The sequence below is a fragment of the Pseudorca crassidens genome, chromosome 13 (genome assembly GCF_039906515.1).
Source record: "Pseudorca crassidens isolate mPseCra1 chromosome 13, mPseCra1.hap1, whole genome shotgun sequence".
Classification (NCBI taxonomy): Eukaryota; Metazoa; Chordata; class Mammalia; order Artiodactyla; family Delphinidae; genus Pseudorca; species Pseudorca crassidens.
The window spans coordinates 51,320,595-51,347,821 of record NC_090308.1 but is presented as its reverse complement, the minus strand read 5'-3'; the positions used below and the strand labels follow the sequence as shown (position 1 = coordinate 51,347,821).

General features: G+C 47.6%; 1 protein-coding gene and 1 pseudogene across 4 annotated transcripts in view; both read right to left on the bottom strand.

Moving 5' to 3' along the window:
* The window catches only part of LOC137204887 (uncharacterized), a 67,520-nt pseudogene extending 63,050 nt beyond the window's left edge, over window positions 1-4,470 (bottom strand).
* Window positions 594-27,227, bottom strand: part of BEND3 (BEN domain containing 3) — a 34,367-nt gene continuing 7,733 nt past the window's right edge. The window contains exons 1-5 of one of the 4 annotated variants that reach the window (XR_010933788.1): window positions 22,412-24,962; window positions 20,464-20,511; window positions 19,770-19,972; window positions 3,836-6,716; window positions 594-3,760 (exon numbers count right to left, since the gene is read on the bottom strand). Coding sequence is in view for 2 of the 4 variants with exons in the window: in XM_067702433.1 (XP_067558534.1) it covers window positions 4,470-6,716; window positions 19,770-19,972; window positions 20,464-20,500 (2,487 nt within the window). In the remaining 2 variants the exon portion in view is untranslated. Of the gene's footprint in view, window positions 6,717-19,769; window positions 19,973-20,463; window positions 20,512-22,411; window positions 24,963-27,227 lie in introns of those variants that run through there. The other 3 variants (XR_010933789.1, XM_067702433.1, XM_067702434.1) reach the window with 3 other exon arrangements.

Sequence of the window (27,227 nt, the reverse complement as noted above, 5' to 3'; positions counted from 1 at the left end):
GCGAGGCTTACAGCACAGGTGTCAGGACTCAGGACTGAGCGCTCACGCCCTGGAGGCGGCGGGCTCCAATCGCAGGCCACGACTCACTTCAGGCCGCGCGAACCCCGGGTCCAAAACAGTGTTGCTCTGATAGCTTGAAACCTTATTTTCACTGTGAAATAGTATTTAATGATTTATAATTCGCCAAAGAGGCGAGAAAAAAACATGCATCCTTTTGTTACCAGTTAATAATACGTTAGCTTTGAGGAACGAAATCTCATTTAATCCAAAGTGGAAAAAAAAGAGTGAACTGAAGCTCTGCTAGTTTAGCAGCAGGGCGGGTCTGGCACCCGACCAGGAAAGGGGGGCAGTCAGCCGCGCCCCTACTGCATGGCCAGGAAGCGGTTTGTGTGGAGACGTCTCAGTCACTCGGCTGTGACAAACTGCACCCCGATAGCCAGAGCGCGTTAGGTCCGAGAGGCCGAGGTGCCCCGAGTGCCCGCGCCCTCCCCGGGGACGAGGGGGGAGGGGGGAGGCCGCACGCAAAGACAGACAGACCCAGACGTTCCGAGAGACCTCTGCCTTAAGAAAATAAGATGTTACGAGACCATATATTTTCTATTTTTATAACATTTTATATAACTCATAAAACAGTGCTTGTATAAAAATTCACACAAAGTTGCTAGAGAGCATACAATTTCCAAAAATGTCCTGGGTTTTTGTTACATTCAGTTTTCTAAGGATGCACTCAAATCAATGGTAAAATGCAGACATTATGCGATATTTCATTATCTTTGGTAAAACTATACTCATTATTTTGTCTCCTCACAGTATTAATTCTGACATCCACTTCGTGCAGGGTCTGCTGTCACTAGGATGTCAGAAGAACGTTAAGGCTGGATCTACAAGAGGCAAGTACCTCCACGTGACAGTCGGAGCCCCTCGGCCCCCGCCCCCTGCCCACTCCGTATCACCATCCACACAGCGAGGCAGGGTAAGAGCCCAATGGCCTCCAGTCCGGGGTCTCGAGACCCTCCTCCTCAGTCAGGCAAGAAGTAAACATTTGGGGGCAAAGGTGAAAACTGAGGCCATCTCTGCAGGAACCCGAGTGGCCATGCTGTGCTAGGGTAGGCCAGTGACTCTTCGCATTTAAACAGCGAATCCCTTCACCACTAAGTAGATCCCATTGGTTGGTCGATGATTGCTGCTGAGGTGGAGCCCCTCCCCCCAAACTTAAAAAGAAAGGAAGGTTTGGAGCCAACACTGAAGGGGGAAGGGGCACACTAACACCCATGACACTGGACACGACTTTATTCCCTGTCAAACGTGTGTGGTCATGTAGACACAGCCAAAGTGAACTGAAGCAGGATTAGAACACTTAGTACATTCATGACTATCTTCATACATTCTTTTAAAACTTACTAACAGAGGAAAACAAGGGACACTACCACCTACTGTGACTTGCTATTTTACTCAACATCAGAATGTATCTGTGCTACTTCCTTAGTCCTCTGGACACGAGGGGGGAGAAATTCCAAAAAAAGCAAACAAGTAAAAATCAAAGAATTTAGATGCGGAGGGAGAAGGGGTTTTGCCAACAGATTTTATGGAAAACATTAAATTTTGAAAAAAAATTAGTATTTTGTACTTCTATTGCTTCGTGTAAAAAAAACTGCCCCTGGAGCCCACCTGTATGGCTGGAGCTCTGAGGACACCACAGAGACAGACACGGGACCCACAGGCGGTTCCTGATGAGTCAGTCCAGAGAGACAAGAAACAGGTCACAGAGTGTGTCCACCTCTCTTCACTGGAAGGGACTCTAAGATTTGGGGGGAAGAAGCCCTACAAGGAAAGGTATTAAGGAAACCACCAAAACACGGTTTCCAAAAACTGAACATGCGTTAGGTTCTAAAGAGACATAGTTCGTTCCTAGAACCTTGTTGATGTCTCTATCGTGGGTAGATAGGATGATTTTTTTTTTTTAATTATTAAATGATTGTGCTTCTGAAGTTGCAGGGTCACATTCCACCCTCCAGAAAGCAGGGCAGTTTTCACATGGCTTGGAATCCTCTTGGATACATCCTAGAGACCAGAACAAATTCCATGGCACCCTCGCGCCCACAGGGCTGGTGAGTGAGAGAGCGCCACTGCCGTCTTTGGGTGTGTGCGCGCGCGCAGGCATGCATTTATGTGCTGGAGAGACTAAGGCATAGAGAAAGGCCCAGGAGAGGGGGAAGTGAGTCTCTGGCTGCTCCAGTCCTCCTCCTTTCCAGGCACAAAGAGGTTGAGCTTGTTATTCATGTCGGTCCCCTTCCTCTCACTTCAGTTTTCTACTAAGAAATGTGTGTGTGCACATGTGGGTGTGTGGGGAGACAGTCATTTATTAAGTCCCTGTGCATTTCTAAATTGCAATAATTCAGGTCTGCAGTTTCAATAGAAATAATCTGTAAATGACATTTAAAAGCAAATTTACTAAAATTAGATCAGCAACTTGACACTGCTCAGAATCTTGTCATATTAAAAAAAAAAACTGCCCGCTGGGTGCAGGCAAAATTCTGTCATACAGCCACTGAAACTGAAGTCCTTATCTGTATGAAGAAAAGTCATAGACTGTTTCTATTATTTCTGCATTTTAAGGTAGCAAAATATTAAGCCATTAGATTATTAAATCTGTAACATTCCACAAGGGTTTTAGGACTACCCTGTGTGATTCAATTCATTTTCTAGCTTTCTGGTATGATGTACTGTGTTTGGGTTAGACTGTTTCCTTTCCCCCTTAGGCACTGGCCCCCACAATCAGGTAGGTAAAAGTATTGTTTTTATATTAAGGACTTTACCTGTTGGGCAGTTTCCTCCAGGTTGGAATCCTGGAAAGCATGCCGCTGGCCTGGAGCAATGTGACCTTCCCAACCAGGGGAGAGAAAAGAGGTGTCTCATCCCGAGGCCAAGGGACCAGCCAGATGTAGGACAGCAGGACCTTCTGAGGGCCCAGAGGGAAAGCTCTGAGTGGACCCTAGGAAGGGATATGGGAGCCCCATTTGAGATGGCCTGTGTCCTTCCAATACCAGGTATCCCCAAGAGAGCCCAAGGCTTGGGCCCACCCTGAGGAACAAGGATGTGTACTGACTGGAGGAGCTGACACTGAGGTGTGGTGAAGTCACCATACAGCTCCCAGAACCCGGGTTTTGTTTTGTACAAATACACACATGGAAAGTAAACAGTTCTTGGTGAGCCCAAAGGGGCCCATCCTTAAATCAAACAAGATATCCACACACACTTCTCCAAGGTAATGTGTTTGCCCCTCCAACAGCATCCTTGCCTAGAGAGGAGAGGGGGCAGTGGGAGGACACAGCTCAAATGAAGACATTGTGAACGTGTTTCCACGTCTCTCTACATTCATATCATCATCATCATCATCATCATCATCATCATCATCATCATCATCATCCAGTGTTCTCGTCTACAGAGTGAGCACAATATTCTACCGGCGCGGCAATGTGGGCCAGGCCGCCCCCTAAGCCCCTTCCTCAGTACCACAGTGGGAGGGAGAAGGTGACTGACCATGGTCAGAAAGACATCGCACTATTCCATCCCCTCCACCGCCATCCAAGAGGCATCCTGACTCTTCCAAAATCCAATGTAAAAGACAAGGTCAGTAAATCCATCTCTGTGCCACCTGAAGCTGTTAGCCACACGTATGATCATGGCCACCTGAAGCTATTAGCCACAGGCATGATCATGGCCACCTGAAGCTATTAGCCACAGGCATGCTCATGGACACCTGAAGCTATTAGCCATCACGCATGATCATGGCCACCTGAAGCTATTAATTAGCCACACACATGATCATGGCCACCTGAAGCTGTTAGCCACAGGCATGATCATGGCCATGGCCACCTGAAGCTATTAGCCACACGCATGATCATGGCCACCTGAAGCTATTAATTAGCCACACACATGATCATGGCACTTCTAAACATTTCATTTATCTGAAACCGTCTTTAAAAAAAAATTCCCAGCAACTGAATTCATCTTACAGTACTTCATCTCAAATATTTAAAAGATTTTTTTCTAAGTAAAATGGCCTCCACAGAGCCCAATGATTTTCTTAAAAAAGGGTTTCTTTTTAACTTAAAAAAAACTGATAAAAGTGGAAGATGTAAAACGTGGGAAGAGGACCAAGAGGGTTGCTCGATTTGCATTTCAAATTGTGAGGGGACTGGGAGGACACTGCCGAGGAGAGGGAACCCTGACTCCTGAGGCCTCTCTGCTATCACAGCTTGGCCCTCCCCCGACTCTGGCTGTACCACCAGGAACACAGGACAAAAGTCGTAAGTACAAGAGGCCAAATGCGAGGCTTCTTTCTCGCGGCCGTGGCCGGCGGGGCGGTCACGTGTGCAAGTGCAGCAGGCCACTCCCCGCCGACATAAGGTGCGCGGCTGTGGACACGTCGCGGGCTCCGGCAGAACGCTCAGTGCCCGCGGTGCCCATCACTTCTCCACCTTCTTGGCTTTCTTCAGGATGTCGCATTTCTTCCTGTTGGGGCGGCGGCACCGTTCGTCGATGCTGGGGATACATTCATAGTGCCACACCTCCTCCATCTTCTCCACCGGGTACACGGCCTCCACGTAGTGGCGGATGAGCCTCAGCCGCGTGGGGTCCAGCTGCTTCTTGTTGCACGCCCCGGAGTGGTTGTACTGCAGCCGTAGGTTCTCGGCGGTGAAGAGTTCGGGGAAGAGCCTGACGAGCAGCCGCGCGGCGAAGTTGCCCACAGAGAGGCTCTGCTGCACGATCTCGCGAACCTCCTTGTCTGACAGCAGGTATGGCGAAGGCACCGGGAAGTCGGGCGAGGGCACCACCAGCTCATCCAGGGGGATCTTGCAGAAGTCCTTGCTGCTCCTTTCGGGGGGCAGCGGGGGCCCCTCAAATTCCTCCCGGAACCGCTCGGGGTTGATTGCATAGCTGGCCAGGTCCCTGCACTCCGGGCCCGGCACATGGACCTTGCGCTGCTGCTGGTAGGAGCGCCTCTGCTCCGTGTCCCGGCGCCGGCAGCGCTCGTCCAGTTTGCCCACGAACTCCAGTGTCCAGACGCGGTCATTCTTGGCCCGCGGGTAGAGCAGCTGCACGTAGTGGCGGATGAGCTTGATGCGGGACGGGTCCAGCTGCTTCTTGCCCAGCGAGCCGCTGCAGTTGTACTGCTTGCGCAGGTTCTCGTGGGTGAAGAGCTCGGGGAACAGGTGCACGAGCAGGCGTGAGGCAAAGTTGCCAATGGACAGGCTGCTTTCGTAGATGCTGCGCAGCTGCTCCTTGCTGAGCAGGCAGTCGGCGCCAGGCACCTCGAAGTCGGGCTGCGGGATCTCCAGCTTGTCGAAGTCGATGGGCACCAGCCAGATCTTCTTGGACCGCCGGCCGGGCCGCTCGCCCTCGAAGCTGTCTTCCACCTTGACCACGGAGATGTCATCGGGAAGGCTGGAAGAGTCGTAGCAGTCGTCCCGCGGGGGCTCGCCCTCGCTGCCCGCGTCCAGCCCCAGGCCCTCCAGCTCGTCGTTGATGCGCTGGGCGCACTGCTGCAGCCAGGCCTCCTCCTCCTGCATGTCGGGGAAGTAGATCTCCGTGTAGTTGCGGATGATCTGCAGCCTCTGTGCGTCTAGCTCCTGCTTGCCTCCGTCCCCGTAGCAGCTGTACTGCTCGCCCAGCTTTCGGTGGTCGAAGAGCTCGGGGAAGAGCCGGTGCAGAAGGAAGACCGCGAACTCCCCTGGCGACGAGGCTTCGTCCAGGAACTCAGTTAGGTCCTGCGTGTCCACCACGTGGTCCGAGGCGATGGTACTGCTCCGGTCCAGGGACAGGGCCTCCTCCTGGTCTTTGTTGTCCAGGAAGTGGCTGGTGTCCACTTGCTCAGCCTCGAAGAAGCCAGCGACCTGGCCGCCGGGCTGGCTGTCCTCCATTTCCCGTTGGGCCCAGAAGCGGCTGAAGAAGTCGTTCAGCTGGGGCAGGCACTCAGCCTGCCACACGGCCGTGTCCTTCACTGATGGGTAGTAGACCTCCACGTAGTTGCGGATGAGCTGCAGGTGCAGCGACTCCAGCTTCCGCTTGGCCGCAAAGCCGCAGGCGCTGCAGCCCCGGGAGAAGTCCACGTCGCTGAAGAGCTCAGGGAAGAGCTGCACCAGCAGGCGGCAGGCCAGGTCGCCGCCCGACAGGCTCTGGTCCACGATCTGCTTGAGCTCGGCTGCCGTGAGCTGGTACTCGGGGGGCGGCTGGAACTTGGCTACCATCTCGGTGGGGCTCACCTGCTTCTTGATGCGGCTCACCTCCAGGGAGAGCAGGTCCACCTTGCTGTGCAGCTGTGACATGTTGGAGGAGAGCGTGTTGAGCATGTAGAACATCTTCTGGATGAGAAAGTAGATGTTGGGGTCACTGTCGGTGGCTGCCGCGGCGCCGCCGCCGTCCCGCTTCTGCGGCTCGTTCAGGAGCCGCAGTGGTGAGGGGCTGTTCCTGGGGTTCGCCTTCTCGAAGAGCTCGAACATGTTAAGCGCGTCTCCGGTGGGAGGGTTCTTCTTCTCCATGATCTTGTGCGAGATGCCATACAAAGGCTTCTTGTAGGAGGGCGTGGTCACGTCGTTGCTGGGCTCCTCCTCGCCCGGCCACGCGGAGCCCGAGCTCTTGCCCCTGCCTGCCTGCTCCCCGTTGCCCTGGCAGGGCGAGCCGTTCTCCCGGTTCCGCATGCCTGCTAGGAGCGCCTGGAAGACAAGAAGTGCGTTAGCTGAGGGTTCTGGTTTAATACCCTAGACACAAAAGAGGGGCCGAGGTCGATCGCAGGAGCCTGTGAGAAAGTGTTTCCGTTGCCCGGGAATCACTCTACCGGTACACAACACACCACTAACACAAACCTGCATCCCAGCACCAAACTTGCTCGCTCTCCCTACTTCCTGAGAGGCTCAGGCTGGACCTCAAAAACTTCTAATTCCTGTAGGACACAAGCCCTGAACTTCCTGTCTACAAGGCCTGGCAGGAGAGCAAACACATATCCTGGCAAGGCCGGGCAAGAGTCCTCAAGGGATGGGAGAGAGACCCCCGGGCACGGGAAGCGCTCCTGTGGCAGTTCAGCCTTGGGCAGGCCACCTCATTGCCCTGACTGCTCTCAGACAGGGAGGATTCCTGCCAACGGCAGCTCCAGAAGGCAGCAGTGTGTTGTCCAGTCTGCAGCCTCTAGGAGAGCAGGTGTCTCCACTCTGGACAGCTCCCAAGATGCCTGGTGTTGAGCACGGAAGAACTGGGGTCCAGCAGTCTCCAACCTTTTTGGCACCAGGGACCGGTTTCATGGAAGGCAATTTTCCCACGGACAGTGGTGGGCTGGGGGATGGTTCAGGCGGTGATGTGAGTGATGGGGAGCCATGGGGAGCGGCAGATGAAGCTCCGCTTGCTTACCCGCTGCTCACCTCCTGCTGTGCGGCCTGGTTACTAACAGGCAGTCCACGGCCCAGGGGTTGGGGACCCCTGGTCTAGAGAGTGGCAGTCTGTTGTCAACTCTACCACTGCCTGGAGTCACATCTAATCTCAGACTGGAAAAGGCTCAGAACTCGCCCAGGCTCGGGCGACTGTGGATGCTGTGAAGTGATGAGGCCTCCCAGCTTTCTAAGTCTCAGTCTCCTAGCCCTTCTTGGTCCAGCAGCCCTTCTCAACCAGAATTGCGGAAGAGCATTAAGCCCCATGTCCTAAAGCACCCACTGCATGTACTGAATTAACACCTTTCCTATGCATCTAGAAAGGTACTTTCTATGTACTCTCCAGCCTTGCTCAATAGAGGACAGTGAGAGAATTAAGCCCTACCAAAAATGATTTCAGGGATTATCTCCTCAACTCTCCCAAGGTTGGCACACTCTGCAGGTCCACTCCTGATGGACTCCCAGGGCAAGTTCAAAACAGCCTTTTTTTTTTTTAAATAAATAAATAAATTTATTTTTGGCTGCACTGGGTCTTCGTTGCTCTGCGCGGGCTTTTCTCTAGCTGCGGTGAGCGGGGGCTACTCTTTGTTGCAGTGCTCGGGCTTCTCATTGCGGTGGCTTCTCTTGTTGCGGAGCACAGGCTCTAGGTGCGTGGGCTTCAGTAGTTGTGGCACGTGGACTCAGTAGTTGTGGCACATGGGCTTAGTTGCTCCACGGCATGTGGGATCTCCCCAGACCAGGGATCGAACCCGTGTCCCCTGCACTGGCAGGCAGATTCTTAACCACTGTACCACGAGGGAAGTCCTGAAGATACCCTTAAAGGCTCCAAAGCTTGAGCCCAAGCTTCATACCAGAAGGCAACTGCCCAGACCATTTGGGATCCCAGAGTCCTCAGCTTTCTTTAGTGGTTTTCCCTACTGCCAGGCCCTGGACGGTTTAAGAGGCTTATTTACATATATATGGACAAGTGATTTTCAACACAGGTTCAAAGGCAATTCAGTAGAAAAAGGAGAATCTTTTCAACAAATGATGTTAGAAAAATTGGATATACATATGCAAAAAAAAAAAGCAAAAACGTTTCATCCTACATATATCATATAAAAAATTAACTAAAAATGGATCATGGGTGTAAAACTAAAAACGAACTTACAATTCTAACACTTCTAGAAGAAAGCATAAGAGCAATCCCTTATGACCTTGTTTTAGGCAAATATTTCTCAGATACAATACCACAAGCATGATCCATAAGAGAACAAACTGATAAACTGGACTTCATCCAAATTTAACACTTCTTTAAAAGATGAAAAACAAGCCCAGACTGGAAGAAAACACAGGCAAATCATTCATCTGATAAAGGACTTGAATCCAGATTACATAAAGAACACTCAAACTCAGTATGACATACAACCCAATTAATGGCTTCAATAGTCACTTTGGAGAAGCCATATAGATGGCAAAAAAGCACATAAAAAGATGCTTAGTGGGACTTCCATGGTGGTCCAGTGATTAAGACTCCACACTTCTACTGCAGGGGGCACGGGTTCGATCCCTGTTTGGGGAACTAACATCCCACATGTTCCACAGTGCGGCCAAAAAATAAATTAATTTAAAAAAAAAAGATGCTTAGTAATCTGCACATTAAAACCACACGGAGATACCACATCACCCCCACTAGGATGGGTGTAATCAAAAAGACAGGCAGTACTGAATGACGGAGATGATGTGAAGGAACTGGAACTCTCACACGCTGCTGGAGTGGATATAAAATGGTATAACCACTGTAGAAAACAATTGGTATTCTTTTAAGAAGTTACATATATATGGGACCATATGATCCAGGTATTCCATTCCTAGGTATCCATTTACCAAGCAAAATGAATGCACATGATCACACGAAGACTTACATGCAGATATTCATGGCAGCCCTGTGTGTAAATAGCCCCAAACTGGAAACAACCCAAGTTTTAAACAAGTATATAGATATGCTGTGTTATACAGCAGAATGCTACTCAGCAATACAGATGATAAACAGGATACTCACGATGAATCTCAAAATAATTAAGCTGAGTGAAAGAAGCCAGTCAAACGAAAGAGGCCTGTAGGATTCCAGTCATATAAAATTCTAGAAAATGCCAATTCATCTTTAGTGACAGAAAGCAGATTAGTCGTTACCTGGGGATGGGGGGAGGATGCAAAAGGGCACAAGGAGACGTTCATGGTAGCAGGCGATGGATATGTTTCTCATCTTGATCGTGGCATAGTTTCGTTGGTATACACGTCAAAACTTACCAAATGGTATGCTTTAAATATGTGCCGTTTACATATTTCAGTCATCAATTTGTTTTTGACAAATGTTGAATTTGACCCCAAAACATACTGGAATATATTTTTGAGGGTCTAATGAAGCAGAAGAACTAATTGGTGAGCACCTGTGGGTGTCAGGGGAGCAGGCAGGGTTGAAGCACAAAGCACGTGCTTCCACAGACATGCGCATGCCTCAGGCAACTAGAAAACGGACGACGACAGAGTGCATCCTTAGGCTGCTCCCCACCTGGGGAAGAATATGGTTGGCACGGCCTGGCCCAGCCCAGCGCTTCTGAAAGTCGAATATCCATATGAACAGCCTGGGGTCTAGTTAGAATACAGATTCTAGGGCTTCCCTGGTGGTGCAGTGGTTGGGAGTCCGCCTGCCGATGCAGGGGACACGGGTTCGTGCCCCGGTCCGGGAAGATCCCACATGCTGCAGAGCAGCTGGGCCCGTGAGCCATGGCCGCTGAGCCTGCGCATCCGGAGCCTGTGCTCCGCAACGGGAGAGGCCACAACAGTGAGAGGCCCGCGTACCGCAAAAAACAAAAACAAAAACAAAACAACAAAAAAAAAACTACAATGAGGTATCACCTCACACCAGTGAGAATGGGCATCATTAGAAAATCTACAAACAACAAATGCTGGAGAGGGTGTGGAGGAAAGGGAACCCTCTTGCACTGTTGGTGGGAATGTAAATTGATACAGCCACTATGGAGAACAGTATGGAGGTTCCTTAAAAAACTAAAAATAGAATTACCATATGACCCAGCAATCCCACGACTGGGCATATACCCTGAGAAAACCATAATTCAAAAAGACACATGCATCCCAATGTTCATTGCAGCACTATTTACAATAGCCAGGTCATGGAAGCAACCTAAATGCCCATCAACAGACGAATGGAGAAAGAAGATGTGGCACAGATATGCAATGGAATATTACTCAGCCGTAAAAAGGAATGAAATTGGGTCATTTGTAGAAACATGGATGGATCTAGAGACTGTCATACAGAGTGAAGTAAGTCAGAAAGAGAAAAACAAATATCGTATATTAATGCATATATGTGGAACCTAGAAAAATGGTACAGATGAACTGGTTTGCAGGGCAGAAATAGAGACACAGATGTAGAGAACAAACATATGGACACCAAGGGGGGAAAGTGGTTGGTGGTGGTGGTGGTGGTGGGATGAATTGGGATATTGGGATTGACATATATACACTAATATGTATAAAATGGATAACTAATAAGAACCTGCTGTATAAAAAATAAATAAAATAAAATTCAAAAAAAAATTTATAGAACAAAAAACCAAATCCGCCTTCCAATCCAGGGGATGCGGGTTCGATCCCTGGTTGGGGAATTAAGATCCCGCATGCCGCAGGGCAACTGAGCCCTTGTGCCACAACTAGAGAGCCTGTGCACCACAACAAAGATCCTGAGTGCTGCAACTAAGACCTGACGCAGCCAAAAATAAATAAATAAAATAAATAAATATAAAAAAAAAGAAAACTTTAAAAAAATTAAAATAAATAAAAAGGAAGAAAGAAAGGAAAGAAAGAAACCACATACACATACATCAGAAACTTGGAGAAAGAAAGGGATGGAGATGGTTGAAAATCTTTACTCCTGACACAGTGTGTTTAGAACTGTGGGTTGTCACGTGACCCATTACTAAATGACGACATTGATTTGATGGGTCAAGACCAGCATAAAAGAGGGAGGGGAGAATTCCTTGGCAGTCCAGTGGTTCGGGCTCCATGCTTCTACTGCAGGGGGCACGGGTTCAATCCCTGGTCGGGGAACTAAGGTCCTGCATGCCGCGCAGTGCAGCCAAAAAAACAAAAACAAAGAAAGAAAGAGGGAGGGAAGGAGGAAGTATGAAAGAGAGACAGGAAAGAAAGAAAAAAAGAACAGAATAGAAAATATCAGAGGGCATTGCACACAGTAAGTAAATTCAAGAAGTTTTGTTCTACTGCTCTGTGTCTATGTATTTACATACAAATCCATATATGTGGTCCAGATGGCTCTATAAGGTGAATTTATAACTGTGGGTCACTGTTGAAAAGCACTGCCCTAATAAATTCATATTGTCTTACTTGCTAATTCCTATAGACTGTAAATTAGATTTTTAGCAATTTACTCACCATTAAATTTTTTCTTTTTTTTTACTTTTATTTCCATTTATTTTTTGCAGCATTTATTCCCGGGCCATAAGTTTTTGTTTCTTCAGTTTCTTCTGGGATATCTTTTTCTTATGGTCAACCTCCCCTTCTGGTTTAGGAACAATCTGTTCTTTTACAGTAAGGATCATCTCAGTGTGGCAGGGAGAGCTCATGTATGGGTTGATCCCACCATGAACTCTGTAAGTCCTGCACCGCATCTTGGGGGCTTTGTTCACCTGGATGTGCTCAATGACCAGAGAATCTACACCTAAGCCCTTAAGTTCAGCATTACTCTCTGCATTTCTGAGCGTGTGCAGTGAAAATTCAGCACTCTTTTTGGGCCACCGACCCTGCATCCAGCCCCACTGTTTGGCCTGGGCACACCTACCAGCTCCACCATTGTAGCGACAGAATGGCACACGTTGCTCCTTTAAAGTGACATCCTTCAGATACTTGGTGGCTTTCGGATATGCGTACTCTTAGTGGCCTGGGCAGTTTCATGAGTGTTCTTAAAGTGAACACGAAGATTTGAACCTCTTGATTTGCATGATTTTGTGGGGTTTTCTGGGTCAAGTGAATAGTGAACCATTTTTAGAGGTCACCTCAAGCTGCTTACCGGAAAAGGAAAAAGCACTCACCATTAAATTTTATTACACCAAAATAATTTTGGAGGTCCCATGGATCATAAGATTTCCGTGAGGTTTTACCAATATAGAGTAATTTGAGTGTGTAATGTCAATCATTAAAAATATATATATAATTACATTACAACTGATTTTGGAAAGGGGCAAAGGCTTTGTAACAAGCAGTTCCGCTAATACATTTAAATAAGATTCCATGCAGAGAAAGATCACCAGAAACTCACATGCCATGCAATAAGAGTACACGTTCTAGGGGGGGATCTGCCCTTATTAACACTCAGAGTAGCAAATAAGCACAGGGACAAGTTTCTGGGTGAACTATCTGAACAAAACAAACAGAAGTCGTTTGACTCCAGCACATTCCTACAGTGAGCGAAGTGCAGTGTATCAGAACTGGAGACCCCCCATAACTCTCAATAGTCAGCCTCATTAATAAAAACATTTCAGTTTCTACCAAGCATGTTAGAAACACTGCCATCAATACAAACATTTTTGGCTAAGTGGCTTGAACAAAAAATTAAGTCAGAGTCCCAGCAGAGGGCAACATTCCTCACTCCCAGAGACCTTGGATACACAATTCAACACAAAGCATGACACAAGCACCAAAGAGAAGGTTCTTAGATATCCCCACACTGGTGTCCTGTCAACTCAGTGCTCCAGTTAATTCCACAAACGCTGCCAAGGCACGATGGGCTGGCTGCATTTGCTGCTGCTGATAAAATCTCTGCTCAGCTGTCTAGGAGTATCAAGAAATCTTTAAATCTGTGCTACTTGGCACTGGTGTCTGGCTGACACCGTTCCCAATTCTCCGAGGCTCATCTTCCAACCATATGTGAACTCTGCTGCACAGCTCAGGCTCTGCAGTGCCAGCGTCTCTCCTGGATCCGATCCGTGCATTTCATTCTGTCACTAGCACCCTTAGACTCCAGCGGGAATGCCCAATCTCTTGGCTGGAGAGTCTGACTGATCAAAAACAGGTTGATGTAAGGTTACGGATGTGTCCATGCCCAGTGACATCTTGGGGACCGGGTCACCATGGAGATGCTCCAAGTCCTGAGTCTTCCTCAAGACTCCAAATCCAAGAGCAGTCACTGAATTCAGTTCAACGAATGATGAGTGGCTAAGTGGTGCCCAGTCAGCTAAGTGGAACACCAAGAAAGCAGCAAGCCTTCAGAGGAGCAGGGAGTTGAGAATCAATGTGGCATCAAGGGCAGACCATGGAAAAGGGCTCCTAGGGCGCTGGCATCACCACCCACCTCCAAATAAGCGAGACGGGGTGATGCTTTTCATTTTAACAGAATGTTTATCTTCATCATCATCATCATTAAATGACCAGATGTAGTTAGCAATAAGGAATGGAAGAGCTTTCTACCACACAGAGTCAGTAAACAAACATTACTGAGTGCCCAGCATCTGTCAGGCACGGTGCAAGGCCCTGGGGACACAGGGAACAAGCCTGTCTCTGCCCTCATGGCTTTTATCCTTTGGGTTATCCTTTATACTGCTGACACTGTGTGGTGAGGATGGAGAATGTGTTATCATGCCTGAAAAAATAAGAATCTGGGGAGATAAAGCAACTTATAGGAAGGGAGAAGAGAAAGACCACAGGGATGGCAAACTATCAGGGCAGGGCATCCTCAGAGGCTCCTCACTGCATATCCTACAAATACCCCACAGTGCTCAGGGCCACCAGTGCTTTAAGTGCACAGTTCCAAATCAAGCAGGCTTGGTAGTGCTAGCTTCTCTGAGCCTCATTAAAATGGGAATGGCCACAGTACCTATCTGCTAGGGCTGCTGTGGAAATGACTACGAATCTCCAGCTGGGACCATACTGAATGACACCTAGGAGGTGTTCAGTACATTTGCACTGAGCGAATGAGATGGCAGTTCCATTCTCCAACTGAAAACCAAACTGCAATGACACTTTGGGATTAAAAACAAACATAGAAACAAAGAACCCCAGGAGAACAAGGCTAACTTCTGCCTGGCCCAGGGCTCTTGAATATCACCCCCAGTTCCATGAACAAAAAGATGATTAGCAATAAAAACGCTGGCTACTCACCTCCCACATCTGCTGTATTTGGCTATCATGCCTCTCCCAGCAGAGGCGCCAAATATGTCTTTATGCAGGCTTTTGTTAGATTTTTTGAGGGAGGTTTTATTTTTCTTCTAAGCATTGTACTAAATGTCACTCATAAACAGGCCACCAGCACCGATGGGAGCTTGAACGTGACAGACCTTTAGCATCAGGGCTGCCACTCAAATCCTCCCCCCTCGCCCTCATCCCCCTTCCTTGGGGTCAAAGGAGAAGATGGAAGGTGCTCAGAATCAAGGGCACTCAGGCCGGCGGCAGCCAGGAGGGCATCAGGTGGCCTCTCTTGGCAATTCCATGCCATTTTCCTTCTGATAAACATGGAGGGAGGTGGCTGAATACTGACCGTAAGGGGTGGTAGTTGGAGATGGGGGTTGGGGAGCAGTAAATAAACATTTTTGAAGGCTGATGTAGGGCAGGCCCCGTGCTGGGCTCCTTCCAGGGGTTGTCGCAATCCACACAAGGAACCAATGAGGAAGCAGTGTCACCCCTCATCACCGTGGAGGGACCTGAGTTTGGGAGGTCACAGAATTGGCCAAAGGCTCCATGGTGAACTCCCCCTTATCCGACTCCAGTCTCCATTCATTCTGGAACTGACCATTCCTATGGGCTGGATCAGAGAAGGTGGGGCTCACCTCCTGGATACACAGCGGGGAGCTGAGAGCTGAGTGTTCCCAGTCACTCCTGCCACCTCACACCAGGATCAAGGCTGCCCCACTGGTATCCTGGCACTTGACTTTAACTTATATGTCTGAGCTGGCTCTTCTCTCCAGGGGAGATATTCCCTCATCACTGTTACACGGATTAAATGAAACAAGACAAGGAGTGGGGTTATTTGTCAGGTAGGGCGTCAACAGCTGTTAACGTACATCCTTTCCACTTTTTTGGATTATTGCTTGATTCAGCCTCTGTTCCTCCGTCTTACCCTGTGATGAAAGTGCTTAAGATAGTTGTATATACTCCCTGCTTCCGCTCTCCCACTTCCTCCTTCCCCACCACACATGTAAGATGGATCAGAGAAAACCCAGGGAGAGAAGGATAAAGGGCTATCCACTCTAAATTAAGACTAGTACCATTTTGAAAAATCAACACATGCTATAATTTCATAAAACCAATGGATTGTTCGAAAGTCCCCAGGGCTCTGAGGCTACTGATTTACTGACATATCAGCTTGTACAAACTTTTAAAAGGAAGCACTGCCTTGACTTCACACGTCACCATTCTACAAGGAGCTCAAGAATTTCAAAAGGTTCATACTTACATATACATATACTTTTTACAGAACAGGAAGGGGAGCAGGGCTATCAACCTCATGTTATCTACACTAACAGAAATGAACAAAGCTAACAGCACTCCCAAAATAAAACCCAGGACCTTAAAGTGTCTTTTCTACTCCAAAATCTAATGGGTTACAGCTGCCTGCTGTATCCAATCCATTGAAAAGTAAACATAGGGGACTTCCCTGGTGGCGCAGTGGCTGGGAGTCCGCCTGCCAATGGAGGGAACACAGGTGGGATCCTGGTCCGGGAGGATCCCACATGCCGCGGAGCGGCTGAGCCCGTGCGCCACAACTATTGAAGCCCATGCTCTGCAGCAGGGGAGGCCACCGCAATGAGAGGCCTGCACACCGTGATGAGGGGTGGACCCCGCTCACCACAACTGGAGAGGGCCTACGTGCAGCAACAAAGACCCAACGCAGCCAAAAATAAATAAATTAAAAAAAAAAAAAAAAAAAAAAAGTAGGGCTTCCCTGGTGGCGCAGTGGTTGAGAGTCCGCCTGCCGATGCAGGGGACGCGGGTTCGTGCCCCGGTCCGGGAGGATCCCACATGCCGCAGAGCGGCTAGGCCCATGAGCCATGGCCGCTGAGCCTGCGCGTCCGGAGCCTGTGCTCCACAACAGGAGAGGCCACAACAGTGAGAGGCCCGCGTACCGCAAAAAAAAAAAAAGTAAACATAGATGACCAATTAGAATATGTAAATTGGACAAGTCATATTAGAAATATTCAAATATATATTGGTTCCCTTTTCTCCAAACATGTCAGGATTCCTGCATGCTGCTGCAGCTCGGCCAGACGAAGCTTATTGCCTCACCAGATCTAGAAGAGCATCTGCAACCTTCAAATCATTTCTGTGATGCTCAGGGAAATCCTTCCACTGTGAACCTCAGCGGACCTTTCCCCAATGCAGGACTTTCCTGACTTGCTTCATACACTGAAGGATTCAACTAAAATACAAATCATGAGAAACTTCTCCTTCCCTTTCTATCCCCAGAAGACGAAGATGCTCCCTTCTCTACGATGCCAATAAAATGTGTTGGACGAAAGGATGAAGAGTGACACCATTTGTGCAATGAGGCAATGGGGCCAACCTGGGCTGCCCACAAAGGCCACAAACCAGCCTACATGTGATCAGAATTCCTTCTTGATGCAAGAGCTGGCTGTTCCTTGCTGTGGTGAATTGTTTATGAAAATGGCCATCATAGTTCCCCTGTCCTTGTGTGGAAATCTCTTTGCAACGTGACTTTGTTGCTCCCACCATCGGGAGGTGGTGTCTAGTTTTCCATCCCTTGATCTAGATTTGGCCACATGACTGGCTTTGACTGGTGGCCCATGAGCAAATGTGTCGCAAGCAGAGGCATCAAAAGTGTTTGCTCCCCAGAGTCTGCCCTCCTCGCTCCTCCTTGGAAATCTTCCACGCATGAGAGTAAGCCTGGACTAGCCTCCTCCTCGTAGGGGGTGAGGAAGTGCATAAAGGGAAGCTGGAGTCACCCCACCAGCCCAGGTGAGGCCCGGATACGGGAGTGAGGTCCTCCCTTACCACCTGGCCCCAGCCACATCAGGCCAAACCAGAGGAAGCACCAGCTGACTCACAGAACTGAATGGAACAGTGGTTACTTTAAGGCGGCTAAGTTTGGGGATGGTTTGCCACAGCAAAGGTGAACCAATACACTCAACTTTGTGCTCCATTTCTTGAACTCAAGCTTTACTTATAAACGTGAGTGTGCAGAATTGATCATAAGCAGAATTTATCGTGACACACAGAAGACGTTTCCTGGAGTTCCTTCAGGGACATACCATAGTGCTTCTCAAACTCCTCAACCCTTTCAGAATAACCTCGAGGAGCCCAACCCTTAGAATCACTCACAGGAGGGCACGAGGTTTATGGATATGGACACGGATGGTCCCTGTGGCACTACATGTAATGACATAAAAGTTCCTATATACCAATCGTTAGGGAAAAGGATAATAAATTATGGTTTACAAATAAAGCATTTTTTAAAAAGCAGATGGGTAAAGGTTTTTCAAACAAGCTATTGGACTAACCATCTTGTAGCTTCATTGGCCACAGCAGGCATCTCTCCAGTCAGGAATCTGAGTTTTCATCTACAATCAACTTACTGCACTGGAAACTGCCGTCCACACATGAAACTTTCCCTAGAGTCCCAAGGTATGCAGCAAGCGGCTGGTTTAGGCAGCCAGGGTCAAGGGTGGGGTATTTTTCATTAATCCTTCATAAAAAAATGATCACACAGGTATAAGAAAATTCAACTTTTTTCTGGGTATTATGGATTTTCTAAAATGTATTGCTGGAGTACTCATGATAGCCAAAAAGTGGAAACAACCCAAATGTCCATCAACTGATGAATGATAAACAAAATGTGATATATTCACACCATGAAATATTATTTGGCCATAAAGAGGAATGAAGAACTGATAACATGCTTCAGCAAGGATGAACTTTAAAAACATTAGGCTAAGTAAAAGAAGCCAGATACAAAAAGCCACATAGTCTATGATTCCGTTTATATGAAATGTCCAGAACAGGCAAATCCACAGAGACAGAAAGTAGATGAGTGGTTGCCAAGAGCGACAGGAGCCGTGGATGGGGAGTGACTGCTTAACTGGGTACAAGATTTCTTTGCGGGGTGACGAAAATGTGCTAAAATTTATCATAGTAATGGTTGTACAACTCTCCGAATCTACTAAAAACCACTGACTTGAACAATGTAAACTGGTGAATTGTATAGTACGTGAATTATATCTCAATAGAGCTGTTTGGAAAAAAATTCCAAATAAATAAATAAATGAATGTATCCCTCAATGTTCCATGATGTGGCATGCAGATCAGTCCTCATTATAATGTAATATTAACTTGCATATTGAAATCCTAGTGAACATCTTAATCTCATCCTTTACTAAATCTCTAAAACCTATCAATTCCCAATTTATTTAGATCTGGGGTAGCATCTAATAGAGGAGAATTAAAACAAACTAGTAACAACCCAGAGTCCCAGGCTGATACCCCATGGTGTACTGGCTAATGATGATGAACTCTGAAACGTGGGCTCTATTGAACAGACGTGCAGAAGCTGAAATGCCTATCTGGGTCCCTCATAGAGCACGCGCGCATGTGTGTGTGTGAGTGGTGAGTAGCTGCGTTAGAGAGCTTGGGAAAACATTCTTCTAAGAGTTTAAGGTGTGATCTGCCCGTCTGTGGAGACGGGCATTCCGGGCCAGACACCTCATCTCCCAAACTCCCCTCTCTCCTCAGTCTTAACTGTTTTGTGTACCTGTCTTGTCTCCTATCTGGGCTCCAGGCTACTAGAGGGGACCACTATGTCCAGTTCCATTTTCTCTCTCTCAGAACTTAGCAAAGTTCAATATAATCAGCAGGTGATTAAGAAATAAAGCAGGGCTTCCCTGGTGGCGCAGTGGTTGAGAGTCCGTCTGCTGATGCAGGGGACACGGGTTCGTGCCCCGGTCCGGGAGGATCCCACATGCCGCGGAGCGGCTGGGCCCGTGAGCCATGGCCGCTGAGCCTGCGCGTCCGGAGCCTGTGCTCCACAACGGGAGAGGCCACAACAGTGAGAGGCCCACGTGCCGCGAAAAAAAAAAAGAAAGCAAATTCATAAAATAGGTAGGTTAGGGGTCACAGGCATGTTATAAAATAATTGGTCTTTTTACAAAAAGATTCATTGAATAAGCTCTCCTAATAGATACAAAAGATGGATCTGATTTAGGAAAAGACCTGCTAAGCCTCACCTTCTCCAGGAATCTAGGTAAGGTGTGCGCTATGTGAATGTGGTAGGCTTTCACTAACAGTCCTTGCTATCAACAAGTTCCTGCTTTCCCTGTGAGCCCTCACCTCGGGAATCAGCCGCCGCCTCTTCACGCTTGGGACGGAGTCCGGCGGGCCCTCGCCGCCCGGCTGCTTTCTCTTGCTGGAGTCCTGGAGGCCAGTGAAGACGCTGTCCAGAGCGTGCTTCTCGGAGGACCTGGAATTCACTGAGCAGTCCAGGGCAGCATCTTCGGCCTCTGTCTCCACTTTCACAGTGTTATTTTTCAGAACTGTGGCAGAGAAGAAATAGGGCTCAGCGGGGAGACCACCTGGCGGCGCTGGGATTAGCAGGGTCCCCTGAGCGGCAGGTTGTATGCGGCCACCCTTTGATACTATCACTCAGATAACAATATCTGAGTAACAGATCACAATAAAACTGGCTTTCCAATCAAGCAATCTGTATCTCACCACACTAGTGCTATACAATGATACCATGTTCCAAGCACATTTTGTTCAAAACAGGTTTTAAAGTCTTTTCTCAGGGGAGGGAAAGGAGATGGAAGGAGAGAAACTACTTTTAAATGATGCTTTTAAAAAAGTAACTCTGGAAAGATACATAAAACACCACACGTGTGAGCGGAGAAGGATGGGAATCAGGGGTGAGAGGAGACTTTTCTTGATTTTTCATCATGTATCTTTTAATATTTTTGAACCACGTAAATGTATCTAAAAAAAGTATTCAGTTAAAATATTTTTTAAAAAGAGGCTTTTCTTTTTTTACCTTCTTCTACATCTTCACTGAATTCAGTTGCATTCATCTTCTATTCCACTAAATGAAAAGACAAAGACAAAGTCTTGATTTATTGTTCGTTTTTTAAAATTTTACCCACCCATAAGAAATTCCCTTACCCTCCCAACCCTGGCTCCCGGTAATAGAAGGTTAAGCCAACGCGACTCTGCAACATCAAGGGAAACTTCATCCTCTTGTCTGCAGTTGCTCAGAAACAGCCAGGCCTCCTGTATGCCTGCTGGGAGTGCTTCTCCAAGACTTTATGTGGGCAGAATGCATCTTAAAGCATCAACTGAGACCCACTTACAGAAAGAAAGGAACATATTTGAGAAAATCAAGTCTTACAAAAGACCTCAGTTTGGATGATCTGTTAGTCCCTGCCTTAAACATTCTAGGCACAAAATGAAAAGGCTGACAAAGGTCCACAGGAGGCTGTGGACCCTGTGGACCCGGTGAACCTGAGCTAAGGTCTTAGGTGGTCCAAAAAGACCTGTGCTGCCCATGACGGTAGCCACTAGTCACACACAGCTCCTGAGCACTTGGAATGTGGCCAGTGCAAGTGGAGACATGCTGTAAGCTTAAGATACATGCTGGATTCAAAGACTCAGCACAGTAAAAAGGTGAAATATCTCATTAATAATCTATTGATTGCATGTTAAAATGATAATATTTCAGATCTGTTGGGCAAAATAAAATATTAAAATTAATTTCACCTTTTTTTAATGTGGCTGCTAGAGAAGTTAAAATTACATATGTGGCTTTTGCATTATATTTTTATTGGATGGTGCTGTCTTGCCCTTCCTTCAGAAGCAATGAAGAGAAAGAGGCACTGTGGGTTCTTAAAGCTCCTGAGCCATACGATCTGGTCCCAACCACTCTTTTTATTGATGAGGGAACGTGGCAGGAGGCAGTGGCGGCGCCCTGTATGGGCTGCAGGGTCTGGGGCAGAGCCAGCCCCCGACTCTCGCTGCCCCAGCCGAAATGCAGTGGACACCATGGTTAAAAGCACCATTACGTCTTGGAGATTCCCCAGATTACATAACAGCATGTCCGTAACTAGGATAAAGTATAAATGAGGCAGTAACATGGCAGAAGAACACACATGACAGCCTCTAGTGTTGGCATTGAGGAGCTGTGGTTCCCACCGCTGGCGAAGCAGCCCGCAAACCCTGAGTGCCCATTCCAATTACGGGTCAGAGGGGGCAGGCTCTGGGGTATCTTTATGGAATTTCTATAAGGAGGAGGGATGCCATCCACAAAGTTCAGTAAACCATTCACGGAGCGGCTGTGGAATGGTGTGTGGTCCCATTTTAGACGGATGGATGGGGAGAGAGTAAGACTATGTCTAGGTGATCTGTGCACAGGATCATAACTTCAAAACTCACTAATAGGAGGGAGGGAGATGCAAGAGGGAAGAGATATGGGGACATATGTATATGTATAACTGATTCACTTTGTTATAAAGCAGAAACTGACACACCACTGTAAAGCAATTATACTCTAATAAAGATGTTAAAAAAAACTAATACAGCAACACTCATATAGTGCTACGATGTATGAAAAAAACTCACTAATACAGCAACACTCATATAGTGCTACGACGTATGAAAAAAAAACTCACTAATAGAGCAACACTCATATAGTAGTGCTACAACGTATGGCACTATTCTCAGTCGTCACAGTTACTTCATGACAGGCACAATTGTTTTCATCCCTGTATTACTAATTTTCAAAGGATTGAATAAGAAATTTTAAGATTTATTTGAAACTGAAATTAATTCCTACTTACTAAACTATCTCCTGTCTGAAAAACATAACATGTAGGTGAGACTGAGTGAAAATAAACAGTAAGTCAACTTCAAGGGGCCAAGAACTATTTTACCAGAGGTGAATTTCAGCAAAGACAATTTCCATTGTATTTCAAGGAAAGAAATCTCACGTTTGGGTGTCTCTGAGGGGAGGGAGTCCCAGGCAGGTTAGGTGTGCACCAGTACTCTTTTCAGACAGCAAGGTTGGCGAACGCTGGGCAGAAACTCAGGGCTGATTTGCAGCCCAGACGGGGCTTCTCAAGGAGACGCAGGTGAGCTGCCATCTTCCCCGGGAGGCCCTGCCGCCCCGTCACATAAGCCGTCTCCTCAAGTGAGAGGCTGCAGAACAGCTGAGGAGGAATGAGTACAGGGTTGCTGGAGAGGGTATGGTGTACTGGACAAATTACATTCCGAAGGGAAAAGGTGGGAAAGGGAGGAGACGGCACGTGGTTAATTTTAGGGGAAAAAAGGGTCACGGCGAAAAGCCACAAAGCCTCTGGCTAAGTGGAAAGCATGAAAACGACGAGCGAATCCTAGAGGAAAAGAAACAGGAGTCAATGAGAAAACCCAGCACAGAACCACGGGCACTGAGCAAGGAGGGTCCGCTTGTCTAACACTCCATTTCCGAGAGTGCGGCGCGTGAAGGCGACTCGGGCGCCGAAGCGTTTTCGCCGAACCACCACCAAGTGACCCTACTGCAGGCAATTTAGCACCTGAATTCTGAGCTCGCCCCAATTCTCGCGTCATAAAACGATGAGCGAAGGGCGCACGCCCGAGCCACCTGCGGGTGGGAGGAGAGCCGGAGGGGGCTGGGCAGCCTCACGGAAGGGGCGGCCAGAGTGCATCTGCCTTGGAAAACATTTCCGTGTCCATTTATAGACCAGCGACAGATGCTAGATTGGCACAGAAGGAACCCGGAACGCATTGTGGTGCGCCCCTTCCCTCCTAGCTGGCGAACAAGCCACTCTCATTGGAAAGCCAGGGAGTTTCCCGTTTGCAAGGCCTGGAAAGCCAAGTGCCTGTGGCTCGTGTTGGGCGGAGCGAGGTGAGGGTCCCCGTTAACACCCACGGCCTGCGCACTTGGGGCCCGGCGCTGCCTGCCCACTTCGTGTGCGCCTTGATCTTACCCTGAGCTACTTCAATCCCAACTGAATAAAAAAACTGCGGGCGTACACCTTAAATATTTACAATTTTGATTTGTCAATTATACCTCAGTGAAGCTGGAAAACTTTTATATCATTTTGATTACAGAAATAAGATGTTTGACTATTGGAAAGGGGAGGAAGAGAACAGAGGGCAGGTACCTGACCAGTATAACACAGCTGTTTGGTGGCAGAACTAGGATTCAAACCAAATCCGTGTGTATCTCCCGTCAGCCACCAGGAGAGGGAATGACAGAATCCTCATTCTTCTGTTAAGGTTCTTCTCATGAACACACAGGCCAGTTTCCAGCCTTGGATCTCTCTGACCACTAGCAGCTGGAAATCTCCTTTCATCTCCGTGTCACTAGCAGGAAAATGAGGCTGCTCTGTGCTTATATAGAGTCCACTTCACAATACATAAGTTTCTACAAGAGGGAGGGGATGTGTGGGTCACTTGCCGGCATCCCGAGCTGATGTAGACCCGGCACATCAACACCGCCCCAGCTGGGTAGAAAGGGGATGGGTATCACACGTTGCTACCTCCGTTTCCTGGTCATCTGCCCAGATGAAGGTCACAAGGTTGTTCATCCTGGGCGGACACTAAACACCCGGATGCCAAGCATGCCGCAGAAATTCCTTTCGTTTACACAACTATAGGTTATGAAGGAGCTACCAACTCTGCAGCACCCGCCCGCTGGGCTGCTAGGATTACAATCTCCTTTGCCTGCAGGACTTCGTAGAATTTCTCATTTTAACATTCTCTCCTTCTCAAAACCCTCTTATTCCTCTCACCACGAATCTCGAATTGCGACACAGTCTAACTATGCATCCACATGTCCCTGAAAATCAGCTTTTCCCCAAGGGGTGCCTGTTCCAGATCCCTGACCAATCCCAAGGGAGGATTTAAACGAGTGAAAGGGACGTGTGTCAAGGAGACACATGTCGCTTGCCACTGCCTCTAGTTAAAACACACAGCTTCTAAGACACGGGTGACCTATGGGAGGGTAACTCTCAAACAGGACCAATCTCCAGTGGTTAATCCAATAAGCGAAAATGCTTTTTGTTTGTTTTGAACCCAAATAGCCTAGGAAGCCTCAGGCAAAGTGACTGTCAGCGGTGAAGAAAGGTTTTAAATATCGCAGAGCTCGTAGGAGCACATATCATTTTATTATAATACCTAATAGTCTCTATCTTTCTTCACAGGGCGAGATGACAGTGTTCAATTTTCCATGCAGGGCACAGGGGTGGGGTGGGGTGGGAAGCAGCTATCAGAAAACCTTCAGTTTTTACCAAAAGTGCAAAAGGAACGGTAATCCCAAATGTTTAAGATGCCTTAGACACTCAAACATCAAATTACAAGGATAAGTTGCTTAAATTGGCTACATAAATGCAGGACCTGGCAGGGCCACCTCGGGGCCTCCTGCTGCACCAGCGGCTGGATCTGCCTCCTGCATTTCAGTGCGCCTGGCCCACAGCGGGAAGCAAAGGCGAAGCAAGGCAAGGGGCCGGCAGAGCAGTGAGAACCAGTCACCGGCGCTTTGAAAGAACCAGTTCTAAGAGATGCCACAAAGAAGTGGAAAAGCTGAAGACTGACAAATTATGGATCAACTTAGAGAGTTCATTTTAAGAAGGGAAGATTCTTAAAGTCTCCTTTTCTTTTGACTAGATGGGCATGCATCTGACAATTCCCAAGGTATAAAAGGATATTTGGTTAAAAAGCCCAGGGTCCTCCAGTCACTGGGTTACACTCTTGGAGGCAACCTCGTCGGTTTTCCTGAGTCCTTCTGCAGACACTCTGCCAGAGGTCCTCAAAGTGTGACATGAATGCAGTGCGCTGCCTGCACAGACTGCACGTCTCTCCCCAACTCCAGCATTAGTGGAGTCAAGTTGGTAGCTTGAAATTGGCACACCATGGAAAGTGACACTTTTACAAACCAGTCCTGTTCCGGGCTTTGTTTTTTTCTTTCTTTTTGGAGACCCAGTTTACTAGTACAGCCAAGGCCCTTTCGGGGGGTCCATGAGATCAAAACTATTTTCATAATAAAACTGAGATGCTGTTGCCTCCTTTTCACAGGTGTGCAGGAGACTTTCCCAGAGGCTACACGATACTTTATTTTGCAAAAGATTAAATACAGAGGCAGATATGAAAATTCAGCTGTCTTCTATTAAAGCAGATATAAGAGATATTTGCAAAAATGTAAACGATACGACTTTTTTCACTTATTTTCTTTGGAAAAATTTTTTTTTCATAAAAATATTATTGACATGAACTTGTAATATATTTATTTTGGTTATTTTTCAATGAATTGGTAAATCAATATTTAAACATTTTTTCTTTTTCTGTTTTAGTTTCTACCACGGTAAATACTGACAGGAACCCATATAAACAAAAGCTATTTGGGGTCCTCAATACTTTTTAAGGATAGAAAGGGATCTTGAGGCTAAAAGGTTTAAGATCCTTGCTCCTTGCTTCTTTTGCTTAATGTATCATGGAAATTTCGGTATCACTTCTTTTTTTAGTGTAAGTTCCCCCAGAAGTAGATTTTGAGACAAGGATCTGGAGTGAGTAGTCCCTTTGGGAGGAGACAGAGAAGGGCTGAAAACCAGTAAGGGGGCCTGTTAATGGGCTTCCGATGGGAGAGTCCCTGGCTGCGGTCAGCCCTGAGGGTGCTAATGGAGGTGTCCAACAGGGGTGTGGCTGGAGCAGAGGGACACCCCAGCTCACCTGGGCAAACCCTGGAAGGCAGAAACCCTGCCGTGCCATTCCCTTCCAACTCCTCGCCACACTGCCCAGTGCTTTGCACACTTGACGGAGACTCAGTGCAAACAACAGCCTACACTGTGGAAGATGCTGTGCTAAGAGCTCTACTAAATGTAATTAACCTAACAATCCTAGGAGGTGGAAACTCTTCTTAGTCCCATTTTACAAGTGAGGAAACCGAGGCAGAGTTTTAGAGCCAAACGGGACCTCAGAAATCATCTCGTTGTATAGGTGTGAGACCCGAGGCTCAGAGAGGTTAGTAACATGCTCGAGACCATACACTGGGAGTGGCCCCCGGTCTCCCTGCCCTGTGCTTTGGTGGCTACACTCCCCACTGTGTGACGGGGAGCTGTTGGTGCCAGTGGGGTGACTGTCCTCTGTGCAGAGGGGATCGATCGACTGTATAGCTTATTTACAGGGATTGAAACCAACACAGGGTAGAGATGGGTGGACCCGGAGGATGAAGACAGAACTCTGGGAACTTCTGTTGGAGGGGAGGATGGGTAAACACTAGAAGATAACAGTAACAGGAAGGAAAGAGCAGTCAGAACCTCAAGGTTAGAAGATATTACATTAAGGTTTCTATAACAACTGTAACTCACATCTAATAAACACAGGCCGCATGCCACAGCTGTGCAGACCACCAGTGCTTACAATCTTGCGATCTGGATACAAATAATATTACAGTCTGACATATATCTACAAGATTTTTTTCCTTTGGGGTAAGAAATAACATTAAAGCAAATTCTAGGGGAAAATACTTGCTCTGGAAATAACGCTGTCAATGTGTAAATGGGCATATCTTGATCTTCTTCATCACTTTCAGCTTATAAAGACCTATAGCCAAATCTGTCACTTAGAGCCTCACACACTTGAAAATTATGATACGAAATAAGCAAAGGCCAGAAGGGCAAAGAACCTGGGCCAGGGGGTCTTTTACTTCGAATTGATCTTAGGTTAAACACAGGCAGGAACTCTAGGGTCAGGCTGAGGGTGGAAATCCTGGTGCAGAGTAAGCCCTCTGTAACCGTCAGTCACTATTAG